General features: G+C 40.9%; 1 protein-coding gene across 1 annotated transcript in view; it reads left to right on the top strand.

Moving 5' to 3' along the window:
• LOC131448705 (protocadherin-15-like) overlaps window positions 1-19,832 on the top strand; it is a 227,526-nt gene that overhangs the window by 85,011 nt on the left and 122,683 nt on the right. The window contains exons 10-13 of the mRNA XM_058621382.1: window positions 9,430-9,538; window positions 13,290-13,402; window positions 14,979-15,185; window positions 19,225-19,359. Of these exons, the coding sequence (XP_058477365.1) occupies window positions 9,430-9,538; window positions 13,290-13,402; window positions 14,979-15,185; window positions 19,225-19,359 (564 nt within the window). The remainder of the gene's footprint in view (window positions 1-9,429; window positions 9,539-13,289; window positions 13,403-14,978; window positions 15,186-19,224; window positions 19,360-19,832) is intronic.

The raw sequence follows: 19,832 nt of genomic DNA, 5'->3' as shown, positions 1-19,832 counted from the left end.
CAAAATACCAAATGAATAAACTTGCAAAGAATATGAAAGAAAGGGCAGAAAGATTGGTAGATCCATCGTAGATGGCTGACACTCTTTGTTGGTATTGGCAACACACACACACTCTAACTCACACACCCTTCCAGGAGAGGCAGTGGGAGAAACAACAGGAATAAATCAACTTTACACCTTATGGTTTTGAGAAGGAGAAAGTGTACACAGACAAGGACAGTGTTTATGACAGAAAGACACGTGGAAGAGGGAATGAAAGAGCGAGGTGAAGGTAGCCGCGCTGAAAAGTTATGTCAGGGAAAGAACCTGAGGGGTTTTAAAATCTGAAGAGTTCCATAAAATTTGTTGCATCTCACACAACGATTGGTTCTGAGTTGTCAGAGCTGCCGTAGACTCCAGATGCTTCATTGATTCCAGTATTTATGATCTCACACCATCGCAGCAGTAAACTAGAATCACCACTCTGTGATTATATGCCGCCCCCTAACTAGTTAAGTTGCTGTTTATGTTCATATCGATAAAATGTATGTAGTGAAGACTTTCAAGCAGGAACACTCTCATCATAGTTAAACCATTTATCGCAACAAATGGAGATACAGTTAGATCGGGCACTAATGGCTGCACACTTTAGATGCTCCCTGGACTGGCTAAGCAGCATGCTAGGCCAAACAGAAAGTACAATGCAGGAAACTCTCATACAACAAGACACTGAAAAACATTAAAAAAAAAGGTACCTGTACTGATCTAGAGCGGTGGACGCTGGGATGGTAGTGGCAAAGCTTTGTCAGCAGCAGTGTGAGGCAGCATTGGTGTAGCAGGAAGTTAGTAAAGGGTTGGTGTGAGAGTGGCTATAATTGACGCAGACTTTTAGCTGATTACAGTGGGTGGGGTGTATGATCTCTGTGTCCTACAACTTCAATAAAAGGTGTTGAGTGTAGTTGCACATGGCAGTGAAGTGGCTTGAATTGTTGCCTTAGTACAAGACGGTCAAATTCCACTTCAATTGTTCTGTGTGGAGTTTGTACGTTCTCCTGTGTGCGTGTGGGTTCTCTCTGTGTACTCTGTGTATCTTCCTTTCACAGTCCATAAAAATGCAATTTGATGATTCTATTGATTGAACACTCTAAACTGACCGTAAGTGTGAGGTAATGGTTGTGGGGCCACCGTCCAGGGTGTACCCCCGCTTTGCGTCCCATGTCAGCTGTGATTAGATTGGCTCCACCACCCCGCAACCTTCACATGGAGGATAAAGTAGTGGACAATGAGTGAGTGTTTTGTGTATTTATTGTAGCTGGCATATGAATATTTGAGATTGAGTTGGCCAAAAACCTCAACATTTGGTCACCAAATTTTAAATATCCAACCAAGTTTTATTGTTACCAATTTGGAAGAAAGGTGCTTGTGTTCAAAAGAAGTGAACAGAGTGGTCGATGGACAACATGAGAATATAAAGCCTCTGGTCACAGCAGTAACTGTGGAGACAAACAGGGTTAGTTGGCTTCTACTTTCTGGGAACTCTGCTTTTGTGATTTAAGACCACACGTTGACCAAGCATTTTCACTCCCTCCGTCTGACTCGAGCCAAAGCACTACAGCTGAGCAGATTTTAAAAATGGCCACACAGACATAATCAAACAGCTGGAAACCCCAAAGGACAAATCTCATAGTAAAGACCACTCACTGTGAAATCCACTGCAAAAAAAAAACAAAACACTAAGCATATTTTTGTTTTTTCCCTAAGCAATCAACGACTTAAAGTGAACTACTTCAGATCATTTAAATAAATACACATTTTCTCCAACAGCATGATCTCTACTATTAGATTTGCCTGAATGCACGCTCATTTATTCAAAACAGCTCTGTCCTGCGGGCCCTGTTTGATCGATCACTACAAGACTTTGAAGCCGTCCAGTATGACTGAAATGCTGCACTTGAACGAGCCTCGGTGGAGTGAAGGAAAGTTTAGAATTCCTGTTTGTCCACCTCACACTGTTGTTGTTTTGGAAAGAAGGGAGTCAGAGGACATTAGATAGCAGGTGGGCGGATGGGTGGGTTAGATGGATGGATAGATAGGGAGTTTAGTACAGTAGATAGGTTTGATGCTAGATGGAGGTAGACAGGTAGATATAAAAATGTATTTGTTACCCTACAAGGAAATTTACAGTGGCAGCAAAGACAGAAATTAAAGATAATAATTTAAACCCTATGATAATGAAACAGAATATTATATGCAGACAATGAGTAACGAGAATATACTGTTTACAGAATGGGCTTAAACACATTGTAATGGACTGCACCAAAGAAATATTGCACTGGTATGAATAACAATGGTGGTATTGCACAGTACTGGGTCAAAACAGGATAGGTTTCATTTAGTTTATTCAGAGTGCTTGTTGTACAGTTTTACAGGAGTGGGAGGAATGAGATGTGAGACATTTAGGGTGAATCAGTCAGTGAAGGAGCTGAATTCAAAAGAGAAACAGGGCAGCACTCCAGTATTATGGTTTATTACCACACAAGCAAGCCTCTACTATGGCACATAGTAAAACATAATAAATAAAAATATGAAAATTATTTGACACTCTATTATTGCCTTTAACCTTATCATCAACACCTGACTTCAGATGAGTGAAGCAGTTTCCCAGAGCAGCAATGGATGCAATTATGACCACCAGAAATAAGAGAGGAAATGCCTTGGGTGTCTTGGGGAGGTGTGACCCGACTAAATGTTTAACTTGACGAAATCTTATCAAGATGATCCCGTAATAACGTGTCACCATGTCCCATGGCAAAGGTCTTTGGCATATGACTCAAATGGATCTGTGGTTCAACATTTTATAGTCTCTGGTGTGGAATGTGACGTACTGGGTGAGTGTGTGTAGAATGCAGGCGGGAGAGGTATGATTAAAAATCCCCAGAGATCAGGAGGAGAGCCTGAGGATGCTGTGTCTGCAGCCTGCTCACCACAGAGTGCAAGACATCACAGGCTGCATCGGCTCAGGCAGAGGCGGGGAACAAATGCAGCTATTAGCTATTAGCAGGATAACATGAGAACATCCATACAGCAACGATGGATGGATTGATGGATAGTTCGTAGGTAAGTAGGTAGGTAGGTAGGCAGGTAAGGATGATGATGGACGAAAAGGTGGATGGATGGATTGGGAGCTAGGGACATTGTTGGGGATTGATGAATGGATGGATGGATTGGGAGGTAGGTTGGTTGATAGGGATGGATGGGGAGGTATGGAGGTGGATTGGGAGGTGGATGATAATTATGAGGAGATAGGTAGGGTGGTGGATGGATGGATTGGGAGGTAGGGATGGATAGGGAGGTATGGAGGTGGATGGATGGATTGGGAGCTAGGGACATTGTTGGGGATTGATGAATGGATGGATGGATTGGGAGGTAGGTTGGTTGATAGGGATGGATGGGGAGGTATGGAGGTGGATTGGGAGGTGGATGATAATTATGAGGAGATAGGTAGGGTGGTGGATGGATGGATTGGGAGGTAGGGATGGATAGGGAGGTATGGAGGTGGATGGATGGATTGGGAGCTAGGGACATTGTTGGGGATTGATGAATGGATGGATGGATTGGGAGGTAGGTTGGTTGATAGGGATGGATGGGGAGGTATGGAAGTGGATGATAATTATGAGGAGATAAGTAGGGTGGTGGATGGAAGGATCGCGAGGTTGGTCTGTAGGGATGGACAATGATGGATGGGGAGGTGGGTAAGTAGGTAGGGAGAGAGAAAAGAAATGGAGGTGGATGGATGAATTAGAGGTAGGGGGTAGGGAGGTGGAAGGATGGTTAAGACAACTCAAAGAACAGTGGAGGCTTTTGCTGGGATTGAAAAAAAACAGTGAAGCTGAAGTTGGGGTGGAATGATTGAGTCAATGCATCAACAATTTGAGTCCTAATCAGACTGATAAGATATGACAACCTCAAAGCCTCAGAGGCAATGTAACCACTCAATCTGTAACACACACACACACACACGTAACAAGATGCTGGACATTTTTGTTGCAGAGTGTTCTGGGGTTTCAATTTTCCGATTCACTTCAAAGGTCTTGCTGCCTCATAAGACCATCATTTATTGAACACCCAGTAAACAACTCGGCCACTACCTGAAAAATCATGCAGTCTGAACTCATGTCACACTGTCAATTGATTGACTACAGGCCGCACAACAGTGAACCAAACATCAAAGATCACACAACCTCATGGTGTGATTTTGGAGCTGTTTTCCAAGCGGGCCTCAGCTTTGCAGTACTGCGGTGCACTGCACCATGGAAACAGCAATCTGTTTTGTTTTTTTTATGCGATTGTGGAGTGCTGTACCACTGTGCTCTCTCCGGCATGAACAACCCGGCTGCTGTATAGCTCAGTGGTTGACACAAAGCCTCAGCTGACCACTGGATGGCCTCAGGGGCATTTCCCTTCTCTATTGATCTGATGCCTGTGCTCAGGATCATCCACCTGGCGGCACAGCTGCTGCTCATTTGCTCATTAGATGGCAACGTCTCCACACACACTTGCCAGGTGTTGTTGTTGTAGTTGTTGTTAACTTTGTCGCTCTTGTGTGTGTGGTACCTGTTGTTATTTTGTCTGCCAGTCTTGCATGATCACGTCTGTAAGCTTTGAAGCCCAGAGAGGAAAGAACGTTCGAGTATAACATACTCGTGCTGTTGTATATGTTTGGGCCTCTCTCATTTTAGATTTCAAAGTCTGTGACAGCAACAAGTATATGAGACCCCTTTAAAGGGATAGTTCATTTTTCATCAATTTTTCATAATTTTGCTTTGTAAACCATTAACTACCCACACCAAAATCCACAGAAAAAAATCAGCAATTCTACATCACCGGAGCTGTTAATATGGGGTTTCTCAATCCTAGGGCCTGTTGCATGAAAGTTGAATTAAGATATCCAACATATCTGAGAAACCGAGCCTTAACCTATGCTACTAAATTCATCCTGGCTTTAACCAGGACGAGAAGGCACGGCTTGGTCAATTTAAGTGTAACTTAACCTGGTAAGTGCGTGTTCACGTCTCTTTAAAGTAGACCATGAGGTTGATGACAGATTTACTGATGCAGAAATGGAGAAGACGTGTGTCACCAAGCGAACAACAGCTTATAATGGAAACTTATGAGAAATTAAACACTTGATACGTAAAAAAAATATGTTACAGTCACTTCAGAGCAATCACTGTACAGTATATAATTAGATACACAGATGAGCTCACAGCAAAGGAGATACCAGACATTATTTCATGTTATGGATTGCTCTCATGTGTCAACAGTCAAAATGGCCTTTGTTCTTTATGATTTCTCATAAAGAACATTTTGATAAAGTGACACAGCTTCCAGATCTGCAGATAAAAAGTAAAGGTTGACCTTTAAATATTAAAATGATGAAAGGCCTGGTGTGATGTGAATATGCTACATTGTGTAGTGAAAAGTCTGATTGATGAGTGCAGAATTCTGATATTTTAATATTCAAGAGATTCATATTTGTGTGACTGAGCCTGAGGCTCTCACTGGACATGAGTGTAAAGGAACGATAAAGGAAGTCAGGTGGATTGATTGGTCAGAGGAGAAGATGCAAGCTGGGCTTATTGGTTATTTTGTCCTTCAGGTTTGACTTGCTGTTCATCCAGTGAGCTGTTAACATTTAAAGTGATAGTTTTTTTGTTTGTTTGTTTTTTGAGTCTGTCAGCATGAGGCACTGGACACATGCCAGCAGCCATGTTTTCATCGGGTAAAACTGATTTTAGCCACTTAGCAAAATGGGAAAAATCTATGCCAGCTCAAGTGTACAATGTCTTAAGAATATGTTTGCCAATTTCTCTCACCTTAAGAAAGCACTTGAAGTTGAAGTTTGTTATGCTGCTGATCGACTGCTGCCTTCTTTTTTTTGTTTTTGTCACTTAAATTGTAACAAAGGATTTCATATGCGGAAGTCACAAGATAACACATTTAAACTTGATATAAAATAGCTGATTCTGTCTAAGGATTTTGGTGCATGCAGATACAAACTTCAGTTTCCTTTTGGAAAAGCTATTTCATTTTGAAATTGAGTGGCAAAAGCATTATTTAGATAATGTAGACATAAGCAGTCCTATGCTCTTGTTTAGTAGTGTAACACATGCATGTTGGAAACAGTGAGTATTATTCTTTAAGTTCTTATCCTTGCAGTAATATCCTTTTTTGATGGTGTCATGTGATCATGCCCATGAATGTTCAACTTGATTATGCAGTGAGTTTTGAACTTGACCAATTGCAATACATCGCAGACAGCCCTGGTCCCCACTGGCAGCCATGTTTGTGCTGTGGCCCTCACAGAAAAAAAGTCAACTGTCCCAGAAATCATGAATGAATATTACATATTATGAATGTATGCTTGACTGCATGAATATGTGAAATACCTCCACATGATTTTCATGGCAAAATTACATATCGTTACTGTCTTATTTTTGGGGCAAAGGGACATTCTAATGCTCACAGCACCCAGTCTGAGTGCTTCCAGCCTGTATATATATATATTGTTTTTAACTCAAAGGAGATTTTGAGGTTCAAGTTTGCAATTCCATCCCTAAGTTCTGACAGATATCTGAATTTCAAATAAAAAGTGACAACCCTATAGTGGTGACTTTGTGTCACACAACCACACATCAAAAAACTGATCTCATTAAAGCTGAGCTTAGAGGTTACTTTTGTCCCACTGATTTTTATTATCCATGTGAACTGTTGGCATTATGCACTAATTTCCATCTCAGTATCGGTTTCCCTTTGACCTCGCTGTGTTGGGCTCATTTCCTCCTTTTCTCCTGTGCTGCATTAACATCTCTCTCTCCTCCCTGTTTACCCTGAACCCCAGACAGATTCATCTCCCCTCCCATATATTTACACCCTCTTTTACTCTGCTTCATTACTCACCATCACTTCCTCCCTGCCTGTTTCCCTCCTCTCCTCTCCTCTCCTCTCGTCTTCTCTCCTCTTCTCTCAACTCACAGTGACAGATCCCAGGAGATATACAGTAGCTGTGTGATGGCTAGTAGATTTTAAGTGTTGCACGACAGGTGCAGCGGTAAAGTATTGTATCACACTAGTGGTATGGAGTGTATGGAATTGTTTGCGTTGCATATGTGTGTGTGAGGGTGGGTGTGTGCTCAACTGGGAGTATGTGTGCGCTTGTTGGTGTGCTTGCCTTGACATTTTACAGCTTTATGATTGTAGGTTTTATCCTACAGGTGTGTTGTTTCTCCCATTGGGGGGTTTTCATATTACACACCTCAGCATATTGTGCTATTGTAAATCAACGTTATGGCCACCCTCACATCCATACGCCCAGCCACACTGATACGGAACCACGCACAGTTTAAATGAGTCACAATTGTTGGTGTGTGTTAGGATGGCGTGTATGACAGTGTGAGTGAATGGGTGAATGGCAAAACTGTAGTGTAAAGCAGCTTTGAGTGGTCATCGAGACGAGAAAAGCGCTACATAAATACAGACCATTTAACTTCCGTTATCGTGATGTAGAACGCCTCACATGGTGTCACCACAGAAAACAAAACACAATTTGATAATGGTTTGTCACAGACTCGTGTTTATATTGACACGTCATTATTGGAACGATACAATTGGGGATGTTTGAAGTGCGTCAGAACAGATTTAGCCACTTAAAAGGTCCATGTTCACTGCCTGGCCAAAAAAAAAAGAAAGTTTCCACCTTTTTAAAGTAGCTGTTTATTGTTGGTAGTCTTGGCAGTTGGTCAGGTCTAGGTCCAGCAACATTATGTTCACCACTCTGTGGTGGCCTCTGCCATCCACTATGCTGTGGTTTGCTGGGGAGCGGGCAGCACGGACCGGGACAGGAAGAAACTGAACAGGCTGGTCAGGAGGGCCGGCTCTGTCCTGGGCTGCTCGCTGGAATCGGTGGAGGAGGTGGGACAGAGGAGGACGTTATCCAGACTGTCCTCCATCATGGAGAACACACTCCACCCACTGCACCTGACTGTGGAGGGGCTTGGCAGCTCCTTCAGCGGCAGGCTCCGGCACCCTCAGTGTAGGACAGAGCGCTACCGAAAGTCCTTCATCCCCACTGCTGTTCGGATATTTAACTCCTCTTAAATGTCCACTCACTTTCCCTGATAATAATACTCTATATTAGAGTGTAATTTTATCTTTTTTACTTTTTATCTTTTGGTAATTTTTGTCTTACTATTGTATTGTATTGTATTGTATTGTATTTTTATTTTATCTTATTTTTATTTTTATTCTATATTTTTATTCTTATTTTTACCTTTATTCTATTCTCACCTTTCTTAACTGAGCTGTTGTGAATGTGTGTTTCCCCCCTGGGGGAGGAATAAAGTCATTCAATTCAATTCAATTCAAAGAACGAGGTCAGCTGACTACCTGAATATACTGAATGACCAGATTATTCCGTCAATGGATTTTTATGCTGCCACAAAAATTGCTGCCAAAGGAGGGTCAATCAGTTATTAAATCAAGGGTTCACATACTTTTTCCACCCTGCACTGTGAATGTTTACATTGTGTGTTCAATAAAAACATACAATTTTTTGTGAGCTATTTGTTTAACAAGACTGTGTTTGTCTATTGTTGTGACTTCGATGAAGATCAGATCCCATTTTACGACCAATTTATGCAGAAATCCAGATCCCATACTTTTTCTTGCAACTGTATATACACAGTTTAAATGATAAGGTTCACGTTCATTCAAAAAAAATCTGTCTTTGTTAAACCTTGCTGACAGACAGCCTCCTCTGACGAGAAACAAGACTTGTGTGTTCCTCTCTAATCTGCTCACTCCCCCCACCAAAATCCATTGACAAAAACTTAGCAATTTCTAGCCCGCAGGACACAAGAGATGCACCAAATAACACAATTAGACTTTGTAATGGAGGCAGCAGTGGGTGAAGAACACATGTGTCCTGCAAAATTTAAATTGCTGATTTTCTTAATGGAATTTGGTATTGGGGGAGTGAGCCATTAACACTTCAGCACAACAGAAAAGGCTGTCTTAACAATGTCTTAACAAAGCAGTGAACATAATTCTATGAAGTGAGCCTTCTGTGAAGTGGCTGAGAGCTCGCCCCCCGCCCATACCTGACTGCCGCACTTAAAAATCACGAACAATACCCACAATTGATTTTGTTTCTTTGCATTTTAACTCTATGGCAGGCAAACATTTTCTAAAGAGAAGTAGCAAATGAAATAGTGTTACTTTATACTTTGGGAAACAACAAAGTGAGATAGACTACCATTGTTTGATTTACATTTGCAATAACTCGTTTTGTTTTTTTTTTGAAAAATGAAACCATAGAAATGTTCTCTAATCTGGTGCCTTTTGTATTTTATATGAAATGTTTCAATTTTGTATGCCACAATGTTTCTCTAGGATAAGGTGAATCCACTGAATGTGACTCCACCCATACAAGCTGTGGACCAAGACAGAAACATTCAGCCTCCCTCTGAGAGACCAGGAATCTTCTACTCCATCCTCATTGGTAGGTTGGTTAGGTTTGTTTTTAGACTGTTCTCTTCTGTTGAATCTTTCTATGAAATGTGTCGGCGTTCTGGGATTTTGTTTTTATTGATTTGAATTATTTTTTTATTTATTTTTTTGCTTTCTGCAGAAACATAATTGATTATGATGTTGAAAAGAGTTCACGCTACCATGGGGGGGATGATTTTCTTTTCTTTTACACATGGCTGACTTTTTAGTCCTTCACATCCCTCCTGATATATGCTGTGATATTTGGTGGGCTTCCATAAACACCATGAAAATGGGTGGATAACTGGAACGGCACGCAGAGTTACCTCTCCACCTCCACCAAGGTCAAATGATCCGTACAGCTCAAGAGATAAATATTATTTATCTATTTAATATCTGTTATTCAAATCAAGATTAACTTATTTCTCATGATGAAATTGACAAATTTAAGAGAATTTTAAAGAAAATTTATTTAAATTCCCTGTTTCGTGCCCCTTTTAATAACACAAAAAAGTAATGCCTTCTTCCTTTCGCCCCTGGTGTTCCAGTGCTCCACCTAGTTTGATGCAAATCACTTCAGTATTGCTTTGCATAATTCTGCTCAAACAAGTAAACAGCCCAGGTGAAAATATGTAACCTCATTTTGAAATTGCAAGAAAAACAAGAGCCGCATCTTAAACTCGTATTTTAAGATGACGTTGTTGTATTTACCCACAACGGCAGCGTAAATGGGGGCAACGCAGTGGAGTATTGGCTAGCACTGTCGCCTCACAGCAAGAGGATCACTGGTCCAAGGGCCTTTACTCTATGTAGTTTGCCCGATCTCCCCCTGTGTTTGGGTTTTCTCTGGGTTCTCCGGCTTCCTCCCACAGTCCAAAAACATGCAATATGGGGATTAGGTAAATTGGACATAGGTGTGAATGGTTGTTTGTCTCTATGTGTGTCCCTGCGATGGACTGGCGCACTGTCCAGGGTGTGACCCCGCCTACATTACATTATTACATGTCATTTTGCAGACGCTTTTATCCAAAGGAAATGGAATTGAGTACAATCAGCCAGGGTGTGGAGTCGAACTTGCAACCATTGCTACCATGATGTCTTTCGCACACAGGGTACTAGTCTTAACTACTGAGCCGCTCCACCCCCACCTATCCCCCTATTTCAGCTGAGATTGGCACAGAACCCTCCGCGACCCTCCTGTGGAGGATAAAGCTATAGAAAAGGGTGGATGGACTTTAAAGTGCAGGACTTTGTTTTTGTTTTTTTTAGATTTTTACTGTTCATTCACAGAACATTACTTTTACTTTACATTACTGCGCTTAAAACATGTGTTACGTTTGCATCATCATACTTTTTATACTGTTATACTACCAGTGGTCCATGTATCACTACAAACAAGTGCAGTGCAGTGACACAACCACAGCACACAGACATAATGTTTGTCTGTTTGTGAACAGAAATGAATTTTCTTTATGAAGAAACAGTACAACATAATAAGTCATTAGATTTTTTTTAAGCCTAAGGCGTTTACTACTTGCATACAAAACTACTGTAATGTGTTACCCCCCAATACTGTTTATAATGACTTCCTTTGTTAAGAGAGTTAGAACAATTGCAGTGCATCATCACTGAGAGATATGATTGATGTCTGGAACGATCAATGATAGAAAAAGTAAAATGCCATCACTCATACAAACACACACACTCTCTCACACACATAAACACAGAGAGTTTTAGTGTTGAGGATTTACTGACATGTCTTGATACAGACTTGATTACATTTCCCAGACTCATCGTGTGGAACTAATCTGCCTGGGAAGGCTTATCAGTGGCTGTGTCAAAAGGGCAGAATAATGTGTTGCAAATTTGAGCTTCTCTGACATCTATGATTTAGGGAAAAAAAATTAAAATAAAAAAAAAACAAAAACAGAAAGGTCGATAAAAACGGAGAAATTGTCAATCTAGGAAGGTTTAAAGGGTACAGTAGGTGGGATTTCTCGTGTTGTTAATCGGTAATTCCTTAAAAAAAAAAAGCCTCACACGTACATTTATTGCATCAGGGGAGGCTTTGACCAATCACTGCACACTTCAGAGAGAGAGCATTGTAATATGTCAAGTACAACATTTATTGAAAGAAATATCAACATCAGAACAAACGTTTCACTTTCCTTTCAATAATTTGCTGTGCAAATAACATTTTTCCTGCTTTTGGTATTCATATAGTTTCCTCTTGAAAAACTCTGGTGGTTTACCGACATAACTCGGGTCAATGGTCTCCGAGTCTTCAGGTTTCATGATGTCCCCTGCCAATGTTTTGAGACACAACTCACAGAGAGGTCTTTCTTCATCTCCTCCCTCGTTCACCGTGAATCCAAGACTGATTGTTTTCTCGTCTTGGGTTTTGGTCGTCGTGAATCATTGTTCACTTCAGCTGACGTTGGCTTGTTGTTAGTTTCCCAAACAGTGCACAGTTTTCCTTTTGCCCCCTCCAAACTATCCAAACCTTGTCACCAGTGTAGATTTTGTTGTGGTACGTCACTAAAATGAGTCCGGGTTACTGCGAGACCAAAAGTTCCGCCTGCATAACTTTAGTTAGGACTTAAAAGGAAAGTCTCCACGCCCGCCCCACAGTTTGAGAAAGGCTGCGTTGGTGGAATGATTGTTACTCCGGCATCAGCAACAACTGCCTACAGCACAAAAAACCTAAAAATGGAAAGTATAAAAGAGAGTCAATAAATGCAATTTAATGTGTATCAACATTGGAAGAGAGTTTCTGAGGTGGAGAGATTTGCCTCTGGTCATCTTTTAAGTATGAAGCGAGAGTTCGTCTGTCTGTTCCTCTGAGAAAAGTACAGAGAGCTGCCATCCCAGTATTTAATACCCTGTGCATGGAAGTCCATCCATCCATACTGTTTTTTTTTTTATATACTTAACCCTCTTATGACCATCATGATCACCTGGATTTGGTTAGATTTTATGGCTGTAGAATTGTCAAAGAATGTTCAATGAGTCAGTGCCTCTGTCCCTTTTTCTAAGATAACTTTCACTTTCGATATCAGGCAGTTATTCAACCGTTTAGGTTGAATTATGGTGCGGAGAGGCTGACGTCACAAACGCGTGACGCGCTGGGGAATCTTGTCTGTGATTGGACAGTCGTTCGAGGGAAGTATATGAGCTCAAAGCTCTATTTCTCTGCTTTCCGGTGTCCATCCATCCATCTTCTACCGCTTTAACCTCCACATGAGGGTCTCAGCTGACGTCACAGCCTGGACAGATCGCCGGTACGCCGCAGGGGCCAATACACACACAGATAAACAACCATCCACTCTCACGTTCACACCTACAGTCAATTCAGAGTGGATGAAAGTCAGCCTTCACCTACGTTCCCAGTGGTCCTGCCTACTGCAGCTTTAAGTGGCCAGTTTCCTCCCCTTCAGTCTGTCAAGAGCAAAGAAAAATGTTATGGCAGTCATGTCGGACAACACTATTGATTTTGAGAAGTGACTGTTATGAATGGAATACACAATGTAGTCATTCAGGCATGGACACACAAACAAATCTGCCAGCGTGCGCACACACTCGCACACAATGCTACATTACTCAGCAGGGAAATCAAGGGCTGTGTGTTGAGCAGCAACACGGCACTTTTCTGAAGTGTGCATTTGTGTTTCTTGAGATTAGGACACTGGGAAAACATTGGCCATGCCTGCCTCTTTTCTCTTTCATTGTCTTATTTCTTTTTTTCCTTTGTCGATGTGTTGCAGGCAAACCTCAGTCCTACGCAGAATATTTCATCCTGAACAGAACCAGCGCAGAGCTCCTGCTGCTGAAGCCCGTCGACAGAGAGCTCCACCGCAGATTTGACCTGGTTATCAAGGTGAGGAACAGCGGAGCTGCAAACAGATGAGGTTTAACTAGATTTCCCTTTTTTTTCTGCCTATGGTTTTTTTTCCTTTTTACTCTCCCTCTCTCATTTATAAGTATTCTACCCACGTAAACTCTAAAGCACACGTGTCAAACAGATTCCACCCTTATTAGTACCAAACATCAAGTTACCTCCTTTTAAAATAAATCAAATGTGGACTTTGAAAACACAGAGCCAGAAACACTGCAGCTCTACTGTAATACAGCAGAGGAAATCAGGTGAGACAGATTAGAAATTGCATTACTTCACTGTTGATTTCAATGGAAAATCATGTATAAATGATTTACCTCAGTGAATTTACCTCTCTTCTACATTCGTACTTTTGTGAGTACTCCAACTGTTGTATATAACTTTAAAATAGTTGTCCAATGATAATGTTTAGCCCCTCTTAGGCTATTCTATGGGTAAATCAATCAATCTTATTTGAAGATTTTAAGTCTGATTTCAAATTTGATCTCTGATTTGTTTTATTTCATCTATAACTTGCTTTATTCTGATTCTTAGAATATTTTACCTTGTCTGGCCCTGGACTTGGACACAGGTTTGGAAATAAGTTTGACACCCCTGCTCCCAAGTATTAGAATTACTACAAATTATTTTTGTTTACCTTCATTTTGCTTTTATGGTTAAAAGCAGTTTGTTTAGATCAATCTTCTTCTATCGGCTTCTTCCTTTAGAGTATTTACAGTGATCATTAATTTGATTTAGCAAATGTTGGATGCCATTCCTGACACAACCCTGCCCATTTATCCCGGCTTAGGACTGGCACTCGGAGTACACTGGATGTGGCCCTCTAGTGGCTGGGTTTAGTATAGTTTAGTTTTTCGGTGTGTTTAGATCAACCGTTTATTGAAATAAATCTACGAAAGGCTGTTGGATCCCACGTAAAACATGTAGGAAAAAATGCACTTGAATGACAAAATGGTGAGTTGATGACGATAAGAGCAGCAAACAGACTCTGGCTGAGCTTAATTCACTGATGTTTTTGACAAAGGCTTCACACCAACACAAGTTTGTTTTTAGGTCCACAAAACCATGCTGCAACAATAAGGGCATTTAAATTGGCTCATAGAGAATTACTTCTATCCATAGAGCAGCTTCAAGCAAAACACATTTTGATCCCATGAAGCGCTTCATTTCTTTCACGTTCCAAGTACATGTGATAATTTTTAAACCAAATGGTCTAATTCACAATCAGTCAAAAGGCAAAAAGGGTGTCTTTTACACTAATGTTCCATATTTTCTTGTATTATTTGTCTCTAAACCATTATTTCGAGTAAAGGCTGACAACTCAACGCCATGATCCAATTGCCCCGCACTTTGTTTTGAAATAAGCCCAAGCCACTGTAGCTGGCCTTATTTTATTACCATTATCAAAGCTAAGAGCTCTCCTGAGCGCTATTTAACATTTATTGTGTGAAATGTTGTCATTAAATAAGACCTTAGCAGGAGGATTGATGACCACCAGGGAGCAGAAAGTGAAGTGTCGCTGCCAAACTGAACGATAATTGTTCTCTCTTCCTTTTAGGCTGAACAGAACAATGGCCACCCACTGCCAGCTTTTGCCAACCTCCAAATCGAAGTCCTGGATGAAAACAACCAGGCACCCTACTTCCTGGAAACAAGTTACCATGGTTATGTCAGCGAGGCATCACCAGTGGGAACCACCATAGCGACCAATGTCGGCCTGTCGGCACCACTGACCATCATAGCTCTGGATAACGATGTGGAGGAGGTGAGAATGAAAGCTGATTTATACATCGTAACTGTCGTTGTACATGTGAATTACTTTGTGACTGGCAAATGAAATTATAGCACGGCAGCAAAGGTAGATTTCCATTCCATAAGTACAGAGTTACACAATTGCTTTAAGTTGCTTCAATGTTAAATTGTTTGGTTTTGTGCTAATAAATGAGTTTAGATTGAATGCAAAATGATACTGTATGCAGTGAGGATACATTATTTTCTTTGTCATTTACATATTTTGTTTTCTTTTGCCTCCGCTCTCAATTTATAGCTACCAGCCAATAAGACGCCTGTATGTATCAGCTGAGTGCTTCGATTTCTGTCTGTACCTCCTTTTGTTGACTTTTCTATGGATTCAACTAGTCAAATAACAAGGACACTTTAATGCTCAGTGTTTGGTGGTCATGTGACACGCTTCTGTGGAAAGATCTGCTCAAGCTTCCCCATTCTCTCTCACACTTAATGACAGTCAGGGGGCGGGTCTGATTCTGTCCACCGTGGCTGACAATGTAGCTAATGCAGCTAAAGTGACGTCTGCCACATCTAAAATAACTGGCTGCATCCATTGCACCACATTTCTACTCGTCAGAGACGTTACAACAGATGCAGCTGCATTTGATTGACAGCGTTACACTTGGTGAATATAATGTTATTGAATCTGCATATGACACTTGGGCCAAAGTTATTTTATCTCCAGCGAAACCACTGCTCGCTCCACTACGGCCATTGCATTGCACCACATACACAATGATGGCAAAGACTTCACAGAATCAGTTTCTCTGCAAAAGATGCTGTAAATAACCTTCTGAATTTATAAAAAGTGAAAAAAAAAATATATAATATATATATATATATATATATATATATATATACATATATAATATATATGAGAATTTCAACTAAATTTCATGAATCATAATTTCAACTGAACAAGAACTAACAAAGCTATAAGCTTCAAGTTGTCTGTGCTTGTTCTTAAGTCAGCAGTTAAACTTTTCTAAGTTAAACTACCTTATTAATTGTGCAGTGTAATGTACCATCATATTTGTTCTGCCTTATCTCTGCGTGGGCTACATCCATACTGCTCTGTTTTTGTTCAAATGTGAAATGTCTATACTCCTGATGCACTAGCCTTACCCTTGCTTTTTACTGTACTTTTTCCGTTTCCGTTTTGAAAGCTACAGTGTTGCGTTTAAGTCTGAAAGGGCAATAATGGAGACCGTTGGAAATGGCAATTACCCTCATTCACTTTCTGATTGGTTCTTATCAGCAGTGACCTGACCTGAAATCCTTGATCTTACTTGTCACTGTTGTTGTTCCATGGTAGTGTTACTCTCTTAAACTAAGCAAACAACTGCAGAGAATCAGCTTCCTGCACACTCAAAGATAAGGGTATGAGACAAGTACATTTCAGTCCCTGAATGTACAATATTGTTCCTTTTGATGATCAGAAAGGATACAAAGAGATTTAAAACAAAAGAAGAAACAAAGTTAAACCATTTTCACCAGGTGCATATACTGGTTTTAAAAGGTAAAAAACGAAAATGGTCCTTTAGAAAACTTATATCCATTACCACTGCACATTTTATGTGTATTAATGCAATTTAGCTTCTCATTCATGCAAATAATTGGTCAAAATGTAAGTGTTGTGTGGACAATTATTATCTATTAAAAAAAATTCTGTACCATTGTATTGTGAAGGTACTACTTTTATGAAAAATGTACTTACTTAACGCCCCAAAAAGTTACACGCCCACTGACAGCCATTTGTACCCTTTAAGGTGCACATTGATACTTCCGTGTACCTGGATGTAGAATTGAAGGCGTTCATTGTTTTTATTCGAATGTGTTGAAAGTGTAGCCGTATGGATGTAGCCCTGCTTGTGTTGTGTGAAGTGTTCTGTCTAATTCCTGCTTCTCCACAGTGAACCTTCCCTCTCACACTGCCTCTCACTGATAATATAAGAATGTACAGTGCTCCAACACAGTAATTGCTGATGCGTTCTCAAGAGCTTAAAGTAATTTTGACAAAAAAAAAACTAGCTCTGGTTCATGGCTTTCTCAAAGACCCTAACAGCAGAGAATGTCTTTAGTGGGGATAATGTGTGTTTTTGTGCGTTTCTAACGGGTGCACATGCCCGCGGTGATTGATATGCATTGAGTTATTTTAAATAATGCTAACCCTGGTCCTTCCTCCCGCATTAAGTACCAACAATCATGATTAGTCCTAATTGCTTTTATGTGCCGTCCATCACCTTTATTTATGTGTGTGCATACAAGAATGGGAAAGCGAGCGTGCACTTGTGTTTATTTATGACTCAATATCAGCACTAGCTACATCAACAATATTATCAGCCACCCTCCCCCACCCTGCTGAGCCAGCCTTATCTGGAATGGGAGCTCCCGCACACACACACACACAAAGTACACCATAGACACAGAGAAAGTGCCTGTGTGGGTAATATCAGAGGAGGACTTGGATGAGAATTGCCTCTCCATCACAGTCTCTCTTTTTTACACACCCACGTTTTGCTCTTAGTTATTTTAAATATGGAATTATCAGTCTCTCCACTTTTTACTTTGAAATGTAATACTTTTTTTAAACTCTCGTTGGATAGAAACCAACACATGGCTATAGTTCATTGCCCAATCTTTGTTGTCTTAAAAGGATAGTTCAGGTTTTTTGAAATGTGGTTGAATGAGGTGCCGGTAATGCGTTGTGCAGGGCGCACACCCAGCGTACGCCTTGTGCCGAAAACTAACCAAAACCATGGAAGTGCATGGAAGTGTGAAAAAATGGCTGCAGGGAAAAAAGGACAAGCTGATTTCAGCTGCTTAACAAATGCTCACTTGATTAAAATCTTCTCCAGCTAAGGTCTTTGATATCTTAAGAATGTGTTAGTCAGCTTTTTCTGACTGGATCTGAGGTTTATGTCACTTTGTAAACCGCTAACCCCCTGCACCGAAATCCTAAAGAGAAAATCAGCAATTTTACACCACATCACCATAAAAAAAATGTTGATTTTCTCTATGGACTTTGGTGCAAGAGAGTAAGCAAAACTTCTACATGCTGTCGAGTGGCATGCTAAAGTAGCAAACGTGTTTTTAAGATATCATAAACTCAGGTGGGTGTAGATTTGAATAGGTGAGCCTTATGTTAAGTGGCAGTTATGTTTTCGATGAGAACGGTATCTGTATTTCAAGTTGAAGCATTTAGCAGACGCTTTTATCCAAAGCCACTTACAAGAGAGGAATAAGCTACACGGAAGAAGTCTTTGAAAGAACTCCACTAGATAGGAACAGTGGACTGATAGAGGGTGAGAGTGCCGAGGTGGATGCAAGTGCAGAAGGAGTGCAGGGAGAGGGGGTAGGGGTAAGGGCTAGGGCAGAAGATGCTCTTGGAAGAGTACCCTGTTCTGGTAGCGCTTGGTAGGTCATTCCACCTGCGTGAAGAGTCTGGTGGTGCACACACCACAATCAGCGGCAAGTAAAGCCGTGTTTCCACTGAGCGGAACAGTTTGGTTTGGTACAGTGCGCATAACATTAGGAATAGTACCAAAATACCTCCTACCGTTCTATTTTTTGGCACCCTTCCCTTGGGGGACCGGGATAAATGATATGATAAGGGAAGAGCTAAACTGGCTCCACCCATGACAGTCAGCTGATTAGGCGACTGGTGTCAATGTCCCATGGAAGTCGAGGTACGACGTCACGCTATGTAACTCTCTGATGCGGCCACCGGGCGGACCACGCCTCACCTACCAAGTAAAGGCATTGTTCTCAGTGGAAATGTGATCCTGACCCAGGGCTTTACCATTCCAAACAGTACCGTACTGTACCAAACACAGCATATGTGTCAGTGCCTCATAACAACCACATTTCCAAAAACTGTCCTTTTCAGTTGTGTTACTTCTCTGATGCTGTTTCATTACAAATAAATGTTCATCAACCAACTAATTGGAAAAGCTCACTCTTCGAATGCTTCCCTTCACCTCTTAACATCTCTCTCCATTTTTTTTGTCCAACAGACGAAGGATCCCCAGCTCCAGTTCTCTTTGGACAGCTACTCTAATGTTTTCTCTGTGTCTGCTACCGGAATCAGAAGATACCTCACCTTGGTGCAGCCACTGGACAGAGAGACCCAAGACTCCTATACATTCACGGTACTCTAGAGTCTTGGCATTTATATGTACAGTACATTGCTTGTGTGGGAGGCTTAGATGGGTTGACCTCTCCACATATAGTTCTGTTCTGGAAATCAAAGGATTACAGGCAGATACATGCTGATGATTATATGAGAAGATAAAAACACAGAATAAAGGACACTATGAAGGAAAGAGCTGTGCATTAAATCTACACAAGGTAAATCCGTTTGTGTATACTGATCTAATTTCATATTGGAACAGCTTTTATGAGTGACTGGCTTGTTGTAAACGGCACCTAAGCCAGTGCTTGGATCCATGCCTCAGTGCATTAGTGCATCCAATTCAGAAAATCAGCTTTGGTTCCATGCAAGCGTGACACTTTATTTTGATTTATTTGCAAAAAAAAATGGGAAATAGGAAGTTAACCATCATTTTAAATACTGTAAGTACTATTACAAGTACAGATAAGTGAAGTGAAATGACGTATATAC

This window comes from Solea solea, chromosome 21 (assembly GCF_958295425.1).
Source record: "Solea solea chromosome 21, fSolSol10.1, whole genome shotgun sequence".
Taxonomy (NCBI): Eukaryota; Metazoa; Chordata; class Actinopteri; order Pleuronectiformes; family Soleidae; genus Solea; species Solea solea.
This window is presented reverse-complemented; position numbering and strand designations above follow the sequence as displayed.